This window comes from Harpia harpyja, chromosome 5 (assembly GCF_026419915.1).
Source record: "Harpia harpyja isolate bHarHar1 chromosome 5, bHarHar1 primary haplotype, whole genome shotgun sequence".
In the NCBI taxonomy this organism is placed as follows: domain Eukaryota; kingdom Metazoa; phylum Chordata; class Aves; order Accipitriformes; family Accipitridae; genus Harpia; species Harpia harpyja.
Window position 1 is genome coordinate 12,864,416 of NC_068944.1, and position 21,153 is coordinate 12,885,568.

Sequence of the window (21,153 nt, forward strand, 5' to 3'; positions counted from 1 at the left end):
AGATTTAAGACCAGAAAGGACTATTAGATAATATTCTGACTTCTGGTATATCAAAGCCCCTTAAATAACACTTAATTAGTTTTGCAGTGAACCCAGCAACCTCGGGTCCTCCTAAAACCTATCTTCCAGAAAGACATCTGGTCTTCTCAAGGCTCAAAGGAATGCAACAGGGATAATTTCTTTTGCTAGTAGCTGCCAGAGCTTAATCGACCTCATATTTAAGTGTTTGCACCTTGTTTCTCATTTCAATTTGTCTGACTACACTTTCAGTAACTGATGTTTCTTAGGCTTTTCTCAGCTAGATTAAGAGTAGCTCATGTCTGGTATTTTCTCCCTGTGAAGCAACTCATACACTATAATCAAGTACCTATCTATCATTTTGGTCATGAATTATGTAACTCTTCAAGAGCACTAAGCGTTCAATCACCACGTAGGCAGCCAACTGCCAAAACACGATCGTCACGATCTTTGTTCTGTGGATGCCCAACCCCAGAGGCACCTATAATTTTCACAGAGGCACAGGCACACAAAGCTGTACTTCCAAGCATTCCCCAAAACACGTCTGTGCAGCGACGGGAAGCGGCTCATGCTTTTAGTTCTGTCAGGCTCCCTAAGAGTAAGCAATCCTCCACTCCTACTCACAGGGCCCAGGGTGGCAGACTCTCTCAGAGCATGCTGGATAACTTGAGTGCTTTGCAAGCATAGTATCACTTTCAAAGAAAAACCAGACTTACCAAAAAGTACAGTGAATTGATCTGTCTTCCCTGATTTATTTTTTTTAAAAGAAAAGACTTCCAAAAAAGATTTTGTATGACTGCTAATTCTACATTAAGTGAAACATCTCCAAATTTTCTGTTCAATGTCTTCAGCAGTTCCCTAATCACATAGTTGACTGTTGTGAAGCCATTTTCAAGCAAAAGCTTTGTGACTTGAACTATGTAGGCGTTGCACCTATTTTGCACATGGGGAAACTCAAACAGACAGCAAACCCACTATATCAGTCGCTGAGTGAAAAACTGGGTTATTCTGATTTCCTAGAGTAGAACTCATTCGAGGAGATCATGTTCACTTCTAACAGTGCAGCACAGAAATAATGATACAGAAAAAAACAGTATCATCGCACAACTTTCAACATGATCACGAAACCACAGCGAGCAAACTGCTCCTCTTCTCTCTGAAGAGTTTTTTGCCTTATGGCCTGCTTAGTATCCACAGAAGACTACTATGCACCCAGTGAGATGCCATGGTCTCTGTAGCTATTAGAATAATGGAGATGTCAAGCCATAGATATTACGCTCTTTGGATATAAATAATGCATCATAATAGTATCATAATGTTTATAAGACAAGAGCTTTTAAATGATAAACATTTAGTCCATACTGAAATTATCACTACCAAGTGATGCTGCTCCAAAGCAGACAAAGCACTGAGAAAGACAGCTGGAGTACTGATCCCTTTCAAGTTCTACCACAGGTATGGGCCCCTTCCCTGTCCCACTTATCAAAGTATTCAGGTTCAGTTCAACTCAGTATTGAGATGTAGCGTCAGTTGGAAGAAAAAACATATCCAAGACTCTTGGAAATGTAATGCATACAAGAATCAGTCCAAAGATTTCTTCAGCTTGCTTTGAGACTTGCCATACACACAAGTCCACAGTGAGCAACTGGGAAGAATTTTCTTTATCAAATAATCTCTCTTTTTTTTTTTTAAATATAAAATAATCACTAAAATGATAGTCATCAACATGATAGGACAATTCACTCACTTATTGTATTAATTTTCCATTTGTAATGACAAATTTTCAGATTTGCGTATTGATAACAAGAATAATACGAATAGCTTCCATTGGAACCAAATTTCCATGACTAAAACATTAACTGCAGGATTCCTGGGCTTACTAGTAAGCCCACTTCTGTTCTAGAACAACTATAAAATCTATTGGTATCTTAAACGCGATTTTTTTAAAAGAAAATAAATGAATATTGTGGATAATCAAAATCACTGGATTTCTGGCTTTTTTTTTTAAACAAAATTTTGATTTCAACACAGACCTTGAAAAAATGCATCAGAGAATATCAAGAAACAGGCATAAAGCTCTTACAGAACAATCCACAAACAGATTTGATTATTTGTATAAAAAAAAGGTTAAATGTGTAAATTAGTATTTGAAATGTAATCTAGCAAATTCAATCCATAATTTTATGTGTAGATGCATATATCTCTTTGTTGTTTTATGTGCATTAAAGGCCTGCTGTTCAAATGCAGTACATCTTAAAAGTTAAAGACAAAAGTATTCTCTAGGTTGTTATTGTTTTAAAATATATAATGGACTTCATAAGGTTTGTAAGGGATACAGTTGTATAGTTAAATATCTCCCTCTATGACAGAGCCTATAGCAAAAAGAGGAAAGGAAGTCTGAAGACCTGGTTTTCTGGCATTTCCATATATCAATTCCTCACATTATACAGCATTTCAAAGATGCAGAACAGAAAGTGCCATCACCTATCAATTACAGTATCATCCTTACTCATGTAGAAGCTAACCAGTTCTGCCTTTCACTTTCCACAGCCTCTCCCTTAGAAATGCAGCTTCTTCAAGCTCCTTACTGCTGCTGACCCCATAAAGCAGTATAGTAGTTGCCAAAGAAAACTAAACAGAAATTAGTATTAGACATTATGTTATAAAGAGCATTAACTTTGAATTAGAAATCCAACTGATAATCTTAATTTCACAGATGAGAAACAGATTTGATTTCTACTCCCAGCCACATCCTAAAGGTACCCCACAGCTCTATTCTTGGTGGGTTGTGGTAAAGGAGTTTCTGACTGGTCCTGCGAAGTGGCTGGAGTTGGTGTCTGTCTCTTTGCCAGGGATGAGACTTACTCTATTTCTATTCTGCTTAAAGAAGCAAAGGGGTTGGCTTGCTTGTTACAAAGCAATATTAGAACAGAAAAGACAGACAAATATATTTAAGGTTTTTAAAAAAAAAAAAAAAAAAAAAAAATCGATCTTGTATGACACTTTCATACTCCTATCATCCTAAAAGGTTCTATGTCATGTTGTGGATTCTCTGTGGGTGCAGCCAATGACCAATAAGTAATCAGTAACCGTGAACCAGACGTAGAACAAATCTTATTTTTATAGGGGATGTTAGCCAGGGCACGGGAGTTATCCCCTCATTCCTCTAAAAATCTTCTCTAAAACCTTTAACTCTCAGGTGTCCAGCCGTCAGAAACGGATGGAAAAGAAGAAATGAAACCCCCTTTAATTCAACTCTGATGTGAATGCACAATTACCACCCAGGTCCTGCTTTAACAGTGTTTCTTTCTGAAAGGAAAATACAGTATTGCCCTTTTAGTGATGGGATTATGCAAACAATATTTCAACACTTTTGTTGTATACCAATTCTAGGATAGCCTGGCAATAATTAAGTGACAACCAGTTCTTGCTAGTACTAATATGTTTGTACAGTACCCTGTTTAGTGCAAGGGGATTTCTATAGTATAAGAATGAATGTAAAGAAAATAGATATCATTAGTATACAACACATTGGTGACAGTTTTCCCATGTTGCCAAGACAAGCAAGTTGAATAGTTTTAACCACAGCATTCTGGAATGAGCAATTCATTTACCTAGATATAGTCTTGAACAAGTAACGTGAAAATTTACGCAGATTTTGTGGTTTTGGAAAAATGTTAGTGATTCTACCAGTGTTATAGCTGTGTTGTGTCTGTATATCTGTCTATTGAAAGCATTTTAATTTTTCATATTATTTTACGTGGGATTATTGTAGTAAAAGTCCAACAGTGTCTGGATTTAAGCTCTAAGTTGAATATTCATTCAGTTTAGTGAGAACTATGGTGAAATGTGATCAGTTTTCTGACCTATTTTGAAATTGGTATTCCGCCAACTGGCATTTTGTTTGCACATCCAGATATTATCCACCATATGCTGACATGACATGATGATTGGTTCCAAAATGAAGTGGAATACTTGGCAAATAGAAATATATGGTACAAATAATACACTGCCTCTAGTCAGGAAAGCAAGCAGTCATTTTGAGAAGACTGAGGGGTTTTAAAATAACTTGAGTGTACACACTGCACAGAGCTGAATGAAAGCTCTCTAGGTCATGTTTTTTTACCGGTATGAGGACCTCAAAAATTATGAGATCGATTCCTTACAGAAGAAGATTCAAATCTGACACAGCAGTACTAATAGTAGTACTTCAATAGAAGATTAATTTGCATCTTAGGGAGAATTTGGCCCACGTAGCTTCCTCCTCTGGATTCCCCAACTCTTTCTTCTCGCCATCTGTTCTTTTTTTCCCACTGCTCTGACTTGTCTTCCCGCCCAGTGATGTCTAAGTTATCTGCCTCTCCTGAGTTAAGATCACATTTCATTCAAGCTCAGCCTAATTTTGTATTATTTCTCCTAACCTCTTGCCATTGAACTCTTATTTTTCTCCTAACTTGATGCTCCCATTAAACTTCTGCCTTCTATTCTGAACTGTAGAATCTCTAAAATAAAAAACTTTTGTTCCTAAACAGGAAACACCCCAACTTTTTTCTTTTAATCCCTGTTTCCAAAGCAATGTTTTTGTTTTGCATTCCTTCAGTGACTTCCATATGTGCGCTCTCTAATGTAAAGCCTCAAAATATACATGTAAGTTATTGATTGATCTCCACTATTCTATCTTTTAATGTCGAACACTGCCTGCTTCTTTGTAATGAAATCTAAGAATTTTTAAAGCGGTACATTAATTTGACTGTATTTCCACAAGAATTTTGTTTTTCTGTTCTTGGGGGAATAGGGTGCGCAGAGGGACTTAATACAAATGTTAAAAAAAATTTCTCTATAAAAGTTCAACTAGATTTCAAAACGAGGCATCTAAATAGCGCGCACTTCTGAAGTTTATGTATTGAACTGCAAGCTTTGCTTGTGAAACATGAATGGATTTCAGTGCTTAATGCATAACCTTCACCCCTTGTGAAAACTTCAAGAGGACTAAGCCCATTTTAAAATCATGTTCTTCTTCAGAATAAATGATAATAACATAACAGCTAGCTTTCTTATTGCAATCCTTTAAGCATGCTCATATAGAAAAGAGAAGAATTTGTAAGCAAAGGGAAGAATGACCTTACCAGCATGCAAGTACGCCAGATCAGGATTTTCAATGTCTGGGTGTAGCTCTTTCAAGTGGTTACGAAACTCCACAGGGATATTGGTTCCATAGTTACATTTAGGACAGTTATACATTTTTACTCCTTCATGCTTTCCTGTATGTAAGATGTGTTTCCGGATATTTTCAGCACAGTTAGACCTAAAAAGTGATGAAAAAAAGAAGTTATATAGCAATTTATTCCCTACCAGTTGTTCAAATAAAACCTAGTATTACAACAGAAAATGAGTAGTCATTACTCATTTTTCACTATCTGCCCAATTTTTGCATCCTTTTAGGTTTTACATAAACGTTGTCCTTTGCAGGAAGGCTCCCAAAGCTGTTTCAGGTTAACTGAGCAACATATCTGAATCAGAAGCATTTAAAAATGAACAATATTTTACATTTGCAAAAGCCTTATATTTTTTTTTCTTTAGAATAGTCAGCGAGGGACAAAAATTAAGCAAAAGTCTTTAACTTAACAAAACTGAAATGCACAGATGCTTGTTACGTTCCCAACATTTCCTACACAGTTTCTAGATCCATAGGAGTTGCTGCACATGATTTTTGTAAGGATATTCCATCAACTCTCATCTCACCTTATGAACTGTTCCTAGAAAAGAGAATTGAGTTGTTCAAGTTTATACCTTTTTGAAAATACACACAGATTCTGATTTATATCTTAAGCACAGCTTTTGTGGAAGCAGTGGAGTTTGCATGCATAAAAGTCAGAATACACATACAATTAGTTTTATGCATTTCAAAGAAATGTTTCTAATGATATTTCTGGGAAAAAAAAGTTAATAGAAAAACATTTCACATTTCTTTTATTCACAGACATCCATGACATTACAGTAATTTTTAATTTCCAGTCTTTAAAATTTTGCAGTCTCATTCCAAAATTATTTTGCATTAGAATTTCCTACTTATTCAAAGTCTGTGATGAATTCCATACAAAATATACTGCTTCTTCATTTATTTCAGTCAGAAATAACCATTACATTTATTCTTGAATCAAAATAACGGCCTGCATACAAATTTTTTTAGACATACTGTCCTGGTTTCAGCTGGGATAGAGTTAATTGTCTTCCTCGTAGCTGCTACAGTGCTATGTTTTGAGTTCAGTATGCGAAGAATGTTGATAACACTGATGTTTTCAGTTGTTGCTAAGTAGTGTTTAGTCTAAAGTCAAGGATTTTTCAGCTTCTCATGCCCAGCCAGCGAGAAAGCTGGAGGGGCACAAGAAGTTGGCACAGGACACAGCCAGGGCACCTGACCGAAAGTGGCCAACGGTGTATTCCATACCGTGTGACGTCCCATCTAGTATAGGAACTGGGGGGAGTGGGGGCAGGGAACTAACTGGGTGTCGATCGGCGGGTGGTGAGCAATTGCACTGCGCATCATTTGTACATTCCAATCCTTTCATTATTGCTGTTGTCATTTTATTAGTGTTATCATTATCATTATTAGTTTCTTCTTTTCTGTTCTATTAAACCGTTCTTATCACAACCCATGAGTTTTACTTCTTTTCCTGATTTTCTCCCCCATCCCACTGGGTGGGGGGGAGTGAGTGAGCGGCTGTGTGGTGCTTAGCTGCTGGCTGGGGTTAAACCACGACACTTTCTTAGTACTGTACAATATTAATGTTGTCAAACTAAGAGCAGTAATTCAGCTTAACTGAAAAAAGTACAAACACTCAAGCAAACTATATAAATACATAATACTTTACACATATTCAAATAAGACAACAGTAGTATTTTGAGCAACTGATCGTTTACCTGTCACTGTTAGAAATACCACAGTAACAGGCACCTAAAAAAAGGACCCCCAAAATAAATGGGAAGTAGCAGCTTGAAGTTCTGTTGGAGTGCTTGTCTCTCCCTTGGAGATGGTCATAGTAAAGCTGATATCTGCCTTACAGTGCTGCCAACGCTCACCCTCTGTCATGTCCATCTGCTATATACCAGTATAAAGATCAGACTTCTGAGAATGTCAGAGAAGACACTTATGTTCACTGAAAAATATGGGAAACATTGGTCCTCAGCATCTTTCAGGATTCAGCCCTAAAAAAATTACAATGCTCATAAATGTTGTTAAAATGAAACATGTATTTTATTTAAAAAAAAAAAAAAAAAGATAGTGTACGCGGCAATGAAAGCAGGAGACAATCTGGTAACCTTCTATCATGGGTTATACTTTAAAGGGCACTAGATTAAAGCAGAGCATACAAATCTGAAATAAAATATCTGTGTCCTTTTAGCTCAGCTCTCATACTATGTTAAGGAAAGATATGAAACTTTTTACTTTGAAATATTTCTGTGAAATATATAAAGGATCTGTAGAAACCTATGTAAGAGTTGTGAAGAAAACCCAGCCTGTTCAAGCCATAAAAGGACGGTTCTATCTCCTTTGATTTGTGAATTTGCTCCAACCACTTTAAATGGAGCCATCCCAAAGTCTCATTTATTCAGTCATCAGTAAAAATTTGTGACTAAACACACCAACATACTGATATATTCATCATGGGAAATAAAAAATTAAAAAAATATATTTTTCCATGTGACGAGGCCAGAAAGGCTTAATCAGAAACGAGGAATATGAGATCCTAAGGCATTACAAATGGCCTCTCGTATTAGGTTGCAATGCAGCAATTGCAATCAAAGTAAACCATGAAGGTAACAACTGGCAAATCCAAGCACTTCTGAAGCCAAGTAATACCTTTAAATATGACATGACAAAAATGTACTGCATATAAAATGTTTTTTTAATTATTCAGTGTGCTTTGAATGTCTGTTTTATTAGGAGTCTTCTCTTGAGTACTGTACAAGTATGTTGTTATACGTCTGACACAAAAAACCCCCACCGAAATTCTGTGTATGCGTGTACTTGCATCACTTCATCTCATATGAGTAAACGCAGAGGTCTGTGATTTTAAACAGCACTGTATTTTCATTAAAGCTATGCCATGATAAACATCTAACTAAAATATTATAGTGTTGCGATAGTGATGATAGTTAAGCATTTGACAGGCTTTGTGTTATAAGATTAACTTCCAGGAGTTTATAAACTTTGAGATAAAGATCCCCTTTGTTCTGAAATTTGGTGACTTAGAGCCCAGCCCAAAATAAATTGAGTAAAGTCTTTCTGGTTTTTGAGTTCCACTCTGAATTACAGCCACAAACAAATAAATGCAGCTTTTAAGAGGCTAGCCTGTGTTCCAGCAAGGCTAAAACAGAGGTTTCTAAGTTAAACTACTATTATCATTTCTTAACGTAAGCATGCTTTTGTCCTTAAGATCCATTTTCCATTTTGAAAATCAAATGTATATATTTCTGGCAATTTTTCCATGCTCTGCAATAACAGGAAGGGAACTCATTAGGGAGACTTAATTAGTCTAAAGCTATAGTCTATGGGTTTATATTCAACGCTGATGCAGAGAAACAGAACATAAATTTTGTTTTTATTTCACGTCTTGCAGTGAGTCTTATCAGACGTGAAGAAAGGTTTAAGTCTGGATGCATACCCCACAAAAATTCTATTAAAGTGAAGTGGAAGGCTTGCATAGAGTTTTCACTGCCCTGTCAGTGCTATACATGGTGAAAGAGGAGATGGGATATGTTACTAAGGCACGTTGCAGATGAACAGAAAATGTGAGGAGCTGAAAAGCTCAGCCCATACTTCCCAAGCAACAAGCCTGTACGACTGCCTCCATCAAAGACTGATATATTGGGAAGGGCATAGGCCTGCTTGCCACTGCACTCATCCAGGAGAGCTCCCACACTTCTGTAAAGGACTATGCTGTGGAGTAAGGGAGATGGATGGCAAGTTTCTCCTGAGAAATGCAGCTACTGCTTAAGACAAAAGGAAAACCTCTTTTGGCTGAAGATAAAAAAGGGCTTTTATCTCTAATGTTCATCGCACAGTGATGCATTCACATTGCTGTTCTAACTGCACATTTCATGCTGCCATTAGAAGTCCATTCCCACCAAGCAGTTACCCACCTTTCTTTTGCTGCTCTCAATAAATTAAAGTTGCTGCATAGTCAAGTATCATAAACTGGAAATGACTTGTCAATTGTAAAATTGTACTTTAGTCACAGAAGCACAGAACGGTTGAGGTTGGAAGGGACCTCTGGAGGTTGCCTGGTCCAACACCCCTGGGCCACCCAGGGCCAGTTTCCCAGGACTGTGTCCAGACAGCTTTTGAGTATCTCCAAGGATGGAAACTCCACAACCTCCCTGGGCAACCTGGCCCATGCTCAGTGACCCTCAGAGTGGAAACATGTTTCCTGATGTTCGGATGGAACCTCCGGTGTTTCAGCTTGTGCCCATTGCCTCTTGTCCTGTCACTGGGTACCACTGAAAAGGAGTCTGGCTTTTTGCACCCTCCCCTCAGGTATTTGTGCACATTGATAACATACCCCCCTAAGTCTTTTCTCCAGGCTGAACAGTCCCAGCTTTCTCAGCCTCTGCTTATTTGAGACGCATGCTCCAGTGCCTTCATCATCTTAGTGCCCCTTTGCTGGACTCTCTTAACTATGTCCCTGTCTCTTTTGTACTAGGGAGACCAGAACTGGACCCAGCGCTCCAGGTGTGGTCTCACCAGTGCTGAGTTGAGGGGAAGGATCACTTCCCTTGACCTACTGGCAGCAATCCTCCTAATGCAGCCCAGGATACAGTTAGCTTGCTTTGCCACAGGAACGTGTGGGTGGCCCATGCTCAACTCGGTGTCCACCAGGATCCCCAGGTCCTTTTCTGCAAAGCTGCTTTCCAGCTGGGTGGCCCCCAGCATACAGTGGTGCCTGGGACTGATCCTTGCAGGTGCAGGACTTTGCACTTCCCCTTGCTGAACTTCATGAGGTTGCTGTCAGCCCTTCTCCAGCCTGTCGAGGTCGCTCTGGATGGCAGCACGACCCTCTGGTGAATCAGCCACCCCTCCCAGTTTTGTAATATAAGCAAAATTGCTGAGGGTACACTCTGCCCCATCATCCAGATCATTAATGAAGATGTTGAAAAGGACTGGACCCAGTATTGATCCCTGAGGTACACCGCTAGTTACTGGCCTCCAACTAGACTTCATGCCACGGATCACCACCCTCTGGGCCCAGCTGTTCAACATTAACAACGTATCCAGAAAAGATTTAAGTTACTTTTGATGTTGTTGTCACTTTGTAAGCAAATCTCAGAATACTGATAACTACCTGGACAGGAACAGCAACAAAAGCTGGGTAGGTATTGTAACAGTGAATAATACTCAGCTTCCAATGGACATCTCCAGTGGCACCCACCACAATGAGGCTCAAAGCTTCTGCACAATGGGGCCTAAAGCAAACTTCCCGGTTCCACAGATAACAACAGTTTAATCAAGTTTGCAGTGGTGACTGTGCTTGCAGAGGCATCATCCATAGAGTGACAAGGAAGCCCAATGCCACATGCCACGACACTCCGCACCCTTGTCTGCTTCTTAGCAGCACTGATCTGCTTTGCTGTGAGAGTGGAATAAAGTGGAAGGTTAGGAGTAGAATAAAATGCCCAGACATTTTGTCAGTGTGAGAAGCTGTTGTCTTTGTTTACTTTGTCTTCCCTCTCCCACTGCCTCTCTCCTATCCTTATATATATATATATATATATTAGTTCTGTTACCAAAAAACAGGGCATTGTGCCAAGAGGAAGAAACTGAGTGCCTGGTCTACAGAACAGTGGGAAAATACACACTCCTGGTGCACAGGACAAAAGCTCTCACAACTGCCTTCCTCCCCAAGCCAGAAAATACTATTGTTCCTCTAGCCCCTAAAAGTAGTATAACTCTGCCCCTATGAAGACATTTTCTCCGTTGCATTGGCAAGCTATAGCATGCCGCTGACCAGACTCCTCAGCAAAACTCGGTCTACTTCACTGAAAACAGCAGCACTGTTTGGGGTTCTGGAATGGCAGAGCACAGATGTGCACTTTGCAGGAGGCAGAGGCGGGAGTGCGAAGTCAGCAGCAGGGAAAAACGGGTGGAACGATGAGCCCTGGAGCAAATTTGTGCCAGGTGGGGAATTGTCAGCCTGAAGGTCCCCACAGTAAGTGCTGTCTGCAGTCATTATTCCCCCACCAACTCTTCCTTCTCTGCCATCTTGCAGGGCTCAGCCAGCCAGCCAGCCTCACCAGCAAGCAGTACAAGCTGTAAGATGCCAGGGATTCGGGCATCCCTTCCCCACGCAGAGGGGCTCAGCCCCAGCCTCGTGGCTGGATGCAGGGGGTCACGCTCTGCCCTCCTCCCAGCCAGCAGCACTGGTTGAAGCAGCCCAGGTAAACAGCTGAATTCAGTGGCTAACTGCAGAGCTGTGGCTGCCAAGCACAAGAGCTATTTGCTATCCCCATCTTTTACATGGCATTTTGGATAAAAATCATGAAGTAAGAGAAATTCACAAAACATCTTCTGTTAATTCTAAATTTGCCTGTGCAGAATAGAATATTTTCTAAGGGTTTTGTACATGAGAATACATTAGCATTGTATTCAACAGCTAAATGAAATATAGCAGGAAGCAACCTATTTTTATTAAGATGTTTTACTAATAGGGAACTGAAATTAGAACATTCTTCCATTATGCAGTGCCTGACATTTTCAGAAAGATGCTTACTGTAAGACATGGAAATGGAACGTTTCAGAGGTGCAAATGAGGCAAAATGTTAATTATCTAGCCCACTAAGTTTTAAAAATTTTAACACCTTGCAGCGCTCTTATTTGCACAAAATAAACCTTTTTCAGAAGGTTTTCTTCAGGAAACTAGGTACAAACATCCTCTTTCTGCAGACAAATGCATATAATCTAAAGGACTTATGGCACCTCCACAGATGTCGCTATTTACAACATAAAAACAAACACAGTGATACAGCCAACCAATTGAAAAGTTTTCTATTTTTCCCCTCTTCATCAGTATGAATCAAGTTCACTCTCATATGGAGAGCACTCTGAAGGTCCTCTGCACTTTTTATAGCCCACTATGCAACCTGCAAGAAGTACATAGAAATTGCAATATTTCGACTGAAAAGTAGCAAAGTCCCCAGATACTTTCTTCCAGAAATAAAAGCAGTTATGTTGAAAGCAAACTTCTCATGAAAGCAGTATGTATCATCATAGATTCTTAACCTCAGTTATTCACCAAAAATTTGCAGGTGTTTCTTTCACAGAAAATGCCATCTAACTTGGAAAACTGTCTTTAAATCAAAACTGCAATAATGTAATTACACTAGAAAAGGAGAGCCATCGATTCTTAGAAACGCAAAGTCATACGGAACATTTAGCTTGACCTCATAGATAAGCGCAGTTCATAAAAAGTTTGCCCAGTGATTCTTTCCTCAAACCCTAACTCTTTTTGGTACTAAACCATGATTTTTCAGAGACACACTGAAATCTGATGAAAATCACAGGCAAATTACTCTATAGTTGATCACTCTCACTTTTACAAACTATCATATTTCTTATACTCCTACATCCAGCTAACAGGTAGTGTTACATTTCCAACACATCTGGCTCAGCTGAAGAATCCTCTGCTATCTGGGCATCTAGTGGACGGGCCACAGAGACCCAGTTCCTTTCATCCTACTTTGGGAAACGGTCAGATCCTTCCTAAACTCTTTTCAATTGTAAACATTGCTTCAAGCTTTGAATACTAGAGTGCATATCACAGCAGCACTGCATATATGAATGCCATGACTTTCCCCATGCTCAGTATTTTCCAGTTCCAGCCAGGAGCTCTGGGAGCTCCTGGATACTCCTCAAAGCACCAAGAGCTCCTGTTAACTCATTTAAATGCAAAGACCTTTCAGGTTTTTTTCAGCGTTACTGCTTCCCAAAATACAACCCTTCTAGCCTGCCTTTATTTCTTGCTTGCATTAAACTGTATGAAAACTAGCACTCAGTAGAGTGATGGTAAACAACCTAATGGGCAATACTTTCTTGACAGGAAAGAAACAAATACCTCAGTCTGTGGTAATTACATTATACAAACCGGCTTATTCAGTCAAAACCTTCACAATGACAGTCACTCTGCCCAACTTCTACTAAGCAAAAACCCAGACAAACCAACCAACCAAAAATTCTTCCCAGCGTACTCAAGATTTATCTACATTTCTGTTTTTAAAATAAAATAAACTGATTGCCAGTTAACACAAACGAGCTACAACATTATACACAATCTGCATATACCACTGGCATTCGGTTCAGACCACAAGTTTAAAAATTAAAGTATTGGATTACCTCCTTAGTGCTACAGGTCAACACAGCATTTCACAAGAAATAATAAAAAATAGCAAAATATCATGGCCGAAAATACATTCTGAAATGTGTTGAAACTAACGTTATAAAACTGTAATTATTATTACACATTAACACACATATATACGTGCATATATATATATATATACATGAGAAATGTGGCACAGTTTCTCAGTCATCTTCTTACTAGCATACACCTGGGTTACTTTTTCCTTGCTCTCTTCCTTTAAAAGCAAAAAATCCTACCTTTTATTTAGGTTTTAAATGACTGGGGAACAATCACATGAATACAAGTGCTAGCGCTCTGCAACCGACCTCAATTATCAAGTGACTTATGATACTATTGCCAGAATTAGCAGCATACCACTCCATGGGAACTCAGGAGGTCAGCTACAATGTACCCAGTGCCAGCTCAGTTCTGCCGATGTCACTGCTGGCAAACATCTCTCTATGCTATTCATAAAGACCTCTGGTGGACAGTGGCAATGAACTGCTTGGGGACAGCAACGTCTTTACCACTATAGCTGTTTCTGCAGTGAACATTTGCCCACAGCTGATGCTTTTGAACCATCCACATTGTCATAAAAATGCATGCCCAACAATCTGGTGGCCACATGTATTGCCACGTTTTACATGTACTACCATGTATTGCATGTATTGCCACTCAGAAAATATGAAGTAGCCCATAAAAGAAAGTGTATTACATTTACATGTTTTAATGAGATTTTATGATACAGTCAGTTTCACAAAGAAAATAATAAAAATGTATTTGGGATTTATTCTGACAGTATTATAGTAACACCCAGGGATAATAATCGTAATGTTTTCTGCTTTTCTACATTTATAGCTTTGCATTTTTTTCTGTAATGATCTATTTGTTATGACATACAGTATGTGTGACAGATGTCCAATGCTGGCTGCTAAAAAGTAGCAGAGCCCTGTAGGGAAGCAGCAAAAACTTGTGCGTCAGCACTGAAAATGATGGAAGATTGATAATTACTGCTTGTGTCTCAGCTCCACTCAGCAGACTAGCATATCCAAACTGTAATCTGGCCACAGATCTACTGTTGTATTTATAATGTATTGGAATAAAAATTCCCAGTTTCAAATAATTGATCATTGGAAATACGTGTGATACAAGGAGTTGATTACGATAGACAAAATGCATGCTTTTAAAGGCAAATTCGGGGTAATTGGAGATTCTGAAGGGAAATAAGAAGTGATGTACTCTAGTCTTGTCTACTTCTGAAGAATCTGTAAAGCGAGGTTACAACCCTGCAAAGTGAACAACAACCAAAGTATAAAGTCAGTGCTGGCATCTAGATCTACTCATGAATTTTCAGTCAAAATGTTTTTCTCAAAAAAAAAAAAAAAAAAAAAGTTTAGTTCACAACACACTTCATAACAAAGAAAACCTTATTTTTGCAAAAAAAAAAAAAGCCAACCTCCGATTCCACGGAAATAATGGCTTCCTGTCTTAAATACTTCCGTTAATTTTGCTTTCTACAGGAAGACAAAGAAAGGAGGAGAAACCTTTTAGACAGAAACCTGCAAATTTTGTCCAAAGTACTAGACTTGGGAGGAGCAGGTGGAAAGGGTGCAGAAAGGCAGGGAGACGTGCCTCAGCTCTTGACCTGTGCTGTGGGTCCCCACTGTCCCCGGAGGTGTTGTGCAGAGCTGGGCTGCTCAGCTTCTGAGTCTGCCCGAGGAGCTCTTTGGAGAAAGCCTCGGTGTCTCCTACTGACTAAAGAAGAAAGAAAAAAAAGCAAAACAAAAAAAAAGAGCAATTTTTCACAGGACTGATTTGCTACTGAAAACTCTCCATAACATTTGCTAGAACTCCTGGCTTCTGTGTTGCTGCAGGCAGAGTGGGCTCTGTAATGGCCTGGCTCAAGGGCCCTCTGGATCCGCCTGCCTGCAGCGTGAGGGATGCTGAGGTCTGCTGTGCATGGTGCACTGCTGCACCGTGTCAGCCAAGGTTTAAGTGGCAGAAATAGCAGGTGGAGTTCATCTATTTCACAGTAACTGAGAATAATCACTCCATTGTTCATGGGCTTCCTCCCTCCCCCTTTCCTTTCGTGTTGGAGCAGATGGCATAAAAGAGAAGTTGGTCTGAGAAACAGCATCTCTGCAACAGTGTAAGGATGGAGACTGGGCTTTAAGTATCATAGGCCCTGATTTAGCAAGGTACTTATGCACTTGTGCAGCTCAAGTACAAGAAGCCCCATTGACTTCAAAAGAATGACTCACAAGCTTAAATTTATGTACATGATCAAATACCTTGCTGAAATGAGGCCATGGAAAGCATTCATTTTTAAAAAAAGCTAGGATGAATTTAATTGAAGACACGCATTTCCTTTCAACATCAATTTTTTTCCCTATTGTACTTCTTTTAATGACCACATAAAGTAACTGAACAATTGTGTAGAATCTGTTTGTATATCCTCAGGAACCCGTAAAGTATTTTCACAAATATAAAAGTGCAGATGGAGCCTAAGAAAGGGTGTGGAGTCCATAGGCTGCACAAGATGAAGCTGGACTCCTAATGCTACTGGAGTCAGAAATGATAGCAACAGACCCTAAAGGCTGCCTGTCAATCTCAGATGCAGATGGTACTTCTTCCAACTGGCCTTTGTGTCAGTTCCTTCAGCCATTTTAGTGACAACACGGCTCCCTAGAGGGCAGATCCTGTTGCTTTGCAGCCTGGATTCATACCCAGGGCACTGTGGTCTGTACGATCTCCGCTCAGAGTAGTTTTTTTTAATGCTAATACATTGCCTCTTCTTGCCCTATCCCAGCCCCAACCCCCCCATGCAAAGAGAGATGGTTGTTTTCTTTCTGATTTCAATTGTTCTAATTTATCAAAGGAATAAGCATTAATTGTCTGAAAGATTCACTTTTGTTATGCATGCCAAAGGTATATATAAAATATCTGCTAATAAAATTTGTAGATGACCCTGTAACTGGTAGCATGATTAATAACGATGACACTGCAGTCATACAGAGCAGTTTCACAAGCTAGGCCTGTTCATACAAAACGCATGCACATACAACTACATGTTAGGTCTCCCACCTTTGCACAACGCATGCAAGTAACTTACAGAATGCAAGAATGCTGTGAAAAGCTGTGACACTGAAAATGATTTAGGGATTAGTGGACCAATGGTTTAATGTGAGCTTCCAGTGTGAGGCTATAAGCAGAAAGGTCCCATGTCATCTTTAGAAGTATAAGCAAGGAAGCAGCAAGCAAATGTGCAAAGATATAATGTTCTTTTTATGACACTGGAGAAACTAATTCTAGAATATCTAATTCTCATATTACTGCCTATATTTTAAAAAGGAAACAGCCAGACACAAAGTGATTATAATAGAGATACAAGTTAAGAGGAAAAAAATCCCAAAACACTCAAAAAAAAAAAAAACCAAACCCCAAACTCTGTTTTGCTTATTACATTTGAGCTTGGGGCATGAGTAACTTAACAGGGAATAAATGTGTGATTAAGGGACACCTTAACTTAGAGAAAACCTGTAACAAAACCAAAACCAATGACCACAAATTACAGTCAAATTCAAATGAGAAAATAAAGCACAATTTCTTCAGCACTTACAGCAATTAACCTTTCACACAAGGGGAGTGGGTTCTCCAACTTTGGATGTTTTCAGATCAAACCTGAATGTCTTTCTAGACAATAAAATTTAGTCAAACACAAGAGGCTCAGTACAGAGCAAATTAGAAAAAAACTATGCACTTTGTTTTATGTAGAAGGTCAGACTAGCTGAGCTTAAGGCTTTTTCTGGGCTCAAAGTCTACAAGAAGTACAGTTTAAGTCTGAAAAATGTCATTGTGAGGTCAGACATTTATTGTGTTTCCATGATGTCATGGAAATTTGTTCAGTCTGCAAATTAAAATATATTCTTCCTGGCTGTCAATACTGCAAAACCATCTTAGGTTCTGAAAGTCAAATTTGGTTCTTTAGTTGGAGGTATGATTGATTATCTGATCTAAAATCTGCCTTGAAAGTATGTATTGGAGAAACATCATTCTCTTCAGATTATGTCCTCATAATGCCACTGTCTGCACGAATATAAGTAAATGCAGCATTTGGCTCTGTATTTTGAGCTTACTTCACAGTCATCATTCACCCCAGGAGAACGGGTTTTAAGAGTAGGGAGCAAGCAAAAGTTAATTTTTGTTCCTACAAGAGTACATTTGCCTACAAGGACGCCCTGCTCCTCAGTAAGAAATTGCAGTTTTCACATAGATTTTCACAGTAGACCTACACATCAAGTTCAATGTGCTGTGTACTTCATCAAGAGATACTGAAATGGAATACTGTTGAATGAAAGCGCTGAACTATGTATTTGACTTACCTAGCATACCTTCTCCATATATGCAGAGTGAAATGCGTAAGACAGTTTCTAGCACTTCTACTTCAGACTATTCAAAGCCCCATATAAGCTGTCTTGTAAAAGCATTAGCTTAAAATTGGACCACCCAGAACAGATAAATTATTACTGTTCTTTCAACTATACACAATTATGTCTAAGTATTAGACACAGTATTTAAACTAGATGAGAAATCAGGGCAACGCTGTAAATCTATTGATTGAGAAGAATAGGAACTGCCTGAATGGCATTGCTTCAAAAAGCTGATCTAGTACCCAAGAAGAAAATTTAAACACCAGGGAAAAGCCTTCTGAATGCCAATAGAATTCTATCATATTAAGGAGTTTTACAGACCAATGCCAAATAAATTAGCCTATGATCATGTATGCAAAGGGTCCGTCTTAAAAAAAGCACATAAAAAATAAACCCCATCACATTACATGAAAATAAACTTCTTTCATTTAGTATAGATGGTGTTATGGACTTGCCTTTTTTCCCCACAGAGGGTTAACAAGAAAAGAAGGAAAAATGGTAAAATATGAAACTTGTTCTTTGGCTTCATCTTTCACATTCCTGTATCATACTACAGCAGAAACTAATGAACTTGCTCATCTTTGAAAGCCCTTTTGCATGCTTCTTCCTTCACCCTTAACTCTGATCCTTGCAGATCTTCCCTTATGTGTGTGCCAATTTTACTGGTCTAATATGTGGACTTTTATTAGTTGTGTTCTGATGATTTCTACTGAGAGATACTTAAAGCTTATGCAAGTCAAAAACTATTTTATCACTTCTGAAGAAAACTAATAGGGCAGAGTCACTGAATGATAAGAGAGAGAGACCACTGAATTTATTTAATAATCCATGTCCATTTCACAAAAATGGCCTGTGTAATCTTTTTAAAAATAATAACCTGTTCATTTCAGACCTTGCACAATGCTTCTCTTTGTCCCTTGTAAGTCTCTCAAATGTCTTATTTTAAAGGAATATATAGTACTCCCGGAAGACATTTTCCCATTTCTATTCTCTTCAACTCCTGTGAGCCCTTGTTCTGTGTGATAAGGCAATCTCCTTCGGGATCTGAGCTGTGTAGTTTCGCACCACGAGTGACAAGGACTCGACTTGAATAACTGCTGTGCGCAGGTTGTAATTATGTCAGCTGGAGTGTTGAACAAGGGGACTGATTAATGTGAGCCCCAGCCCAGGCACAGTCCCTATCAAAACCTTCGTGCAGGCCAGCAGTGGGGATGGGTTAAAGCAGAAAGACAAAACATGCTGTATCGTCCATGATAGATGAATTGCTCCAACAGTCTTCAGGCAGATGTTCCCGGACAGTATAATATACAATTACTCTGCCTTATCACCTTCCCAGGGACAATAAAGCTTCCTCCTTCTATAGCTCATGTGAGTGAAGGCAAAATTAGTTTTACTTTTACAACACTGACTCACTTATCATGTTGCCTTGATTGTGCTTTTACAGCTAAAGAAAACATATATTCCACTCTTAAACTAAAAAAAAAAGAAACAACCACCTAAAAAACCCCTGCACTCCTCACCTTTTATATAAACACAAACAATTCCTTTGAATCTATTTTGCATCACAGTAATACAGTCCTTACAGGGCTAATTCAGTACGTTATTCTAGGGAACACAACTAACTTTAGAACAACTGGACCTATTCATATGCTTAATGTTATAAGTATGTATACAAAGGTACATTACTGAATCAAGTCAGAATGCATAGATAGTAAAAAATACATAGGTTTTGTACAAGGGATGCCTATGTGAGTAACATGCCCTTAGTGACTATTTTAACTAAGCGCTCATTCTAAAAATACCACAGCACTCTTGTAAAACAATTCTTTGAGAAGTCATTAATCCACATACTTCTTTAAAGGCCACAAGAGTTTACTGTATAACTATTATAAATAACCCAAATATTTTCCAAAAAGTAAACATAAATTAAATATGGAAATTTAAGAAAACTATATATATGTATTTGTTTCCTTTTTGTTATCAGATGTATACAGAGGGGGTTTTTTGCTGCTGGGATGGCAGTAGTCTGAATGTTCCAGGGCTACATCCAAGAGTTTACGGAACAGCAGCTTACTAACATGAAGTGAATGGCAAGAGCAGAATATAGCTCATAATATCCTGATATCCTTTCTTTCTAAATACTGGATGGTTATAGATCAAGAAGCTGTGCTTTAAAGAAAAGAGTCTAAATAGTTCCACTAGCATTCCAAGATGCATTGCTTTCAGTACTACCCTTTCTTCAGCTATATAACAATGACACGATCTCAAAAACCAAACTAACAACAACAAAAAATGCACGCAGAAATGTATTTAGAGAGACACATATTTGAAGGTCAGGTTTAAAAACAAAACCAGAGTAAAACAGCCTAATCCTGACAACACTTAAGACTGCACATGTATTTGAAAAATTCTATTTATATGCATTTAGTTCTCATGAAAGGTATTGGATTACTTGTCCTAGAAATGAGAGATGAGATTTTCTAAGGAGACTATGGGAATTAGGCACTGACATTGCGCTTCAACTGAATGCAGGCTGCCAGCTGTTCAAGTTAAACAGTATCACAGTCTTGGCAACAGTAAAGTTTCACCATAAGGGTACAGGCTTTCCTATACTCCTACGGTGAAATGCAATCCTATGTTTACGATGCAAAAACTGGCTCCAAGAAAGCTGGTATGTTCCCACTACACAGGATAGTGACTTTAGACGATAGCACAACAGAATGATGTTATGCCACTCACTGCATGGAGGAACAAGAGAAAAATCAGTCTCGGCCTCAGAAAAATTACAATCTAAGCATTGAAAAGGATACAATAATCAGAAAATGGCAAAAAGAGTAGCGATAGGTTTGGGAGGCAGGGTATCAGTAAAATGGGGTAGAAATAAGCTTCTGTCTTGATTAGGCGCACCGTCAGGCATGGCAGTACTAGAAGGCAACCTAGTCTGTCCTCCATTACCATTCAAATTCTCAATACAATTAGTGGAGATAAGAAAGAACTAACATAGGTTTCAAGATTTGCTTAAATTAGGTGTCTACTCTTTCTAAAGAAAGTGTAGGTACTCAATATGAAACATCAGGAGCTCTTGTGCACTCAGGAAAAGAACACCGGTGTCCTTAACTTTCTAGAAATTAAGGCACTATCCTAGGAAGTAGAACTCCTGAGCTTTGGGCTGCCCTTATCTTGAGGAGGGCTGAATCCTTTTCTCCTGTGTCCCAGGAAAGTGTATTAGCTGGCACGGAATATCCTGCACGTACCCTTTCTTCTTGAAACTCTGCCAATGGACAGTGAGGAACCGCCAGGGGCCAACAGCA

General features: G+C 38.8%; 1 protein-coding gene across 1 annotated transcript in view; it reads right to left on the bottom strand.

Annotated features, from left to right (window-relative positions):
* Positions 1–21,153, bottom strand: part of ZNF407 (zinc finger protein 407) — a 351,767-nt gene that overhangs the window by 96,054 nt on the left and 234,560 nt on the right. The window contains exon 8 of the mRNA XM_052786923.1: positions 5,145–5,323. Coding sequence (XP_052642883.1) covers positions 5,145–5,323 — 179 coding nt within the window. The remainder of the gene's footprint in view (positions 1–5,144; positions 5,324–21,153) is intronic.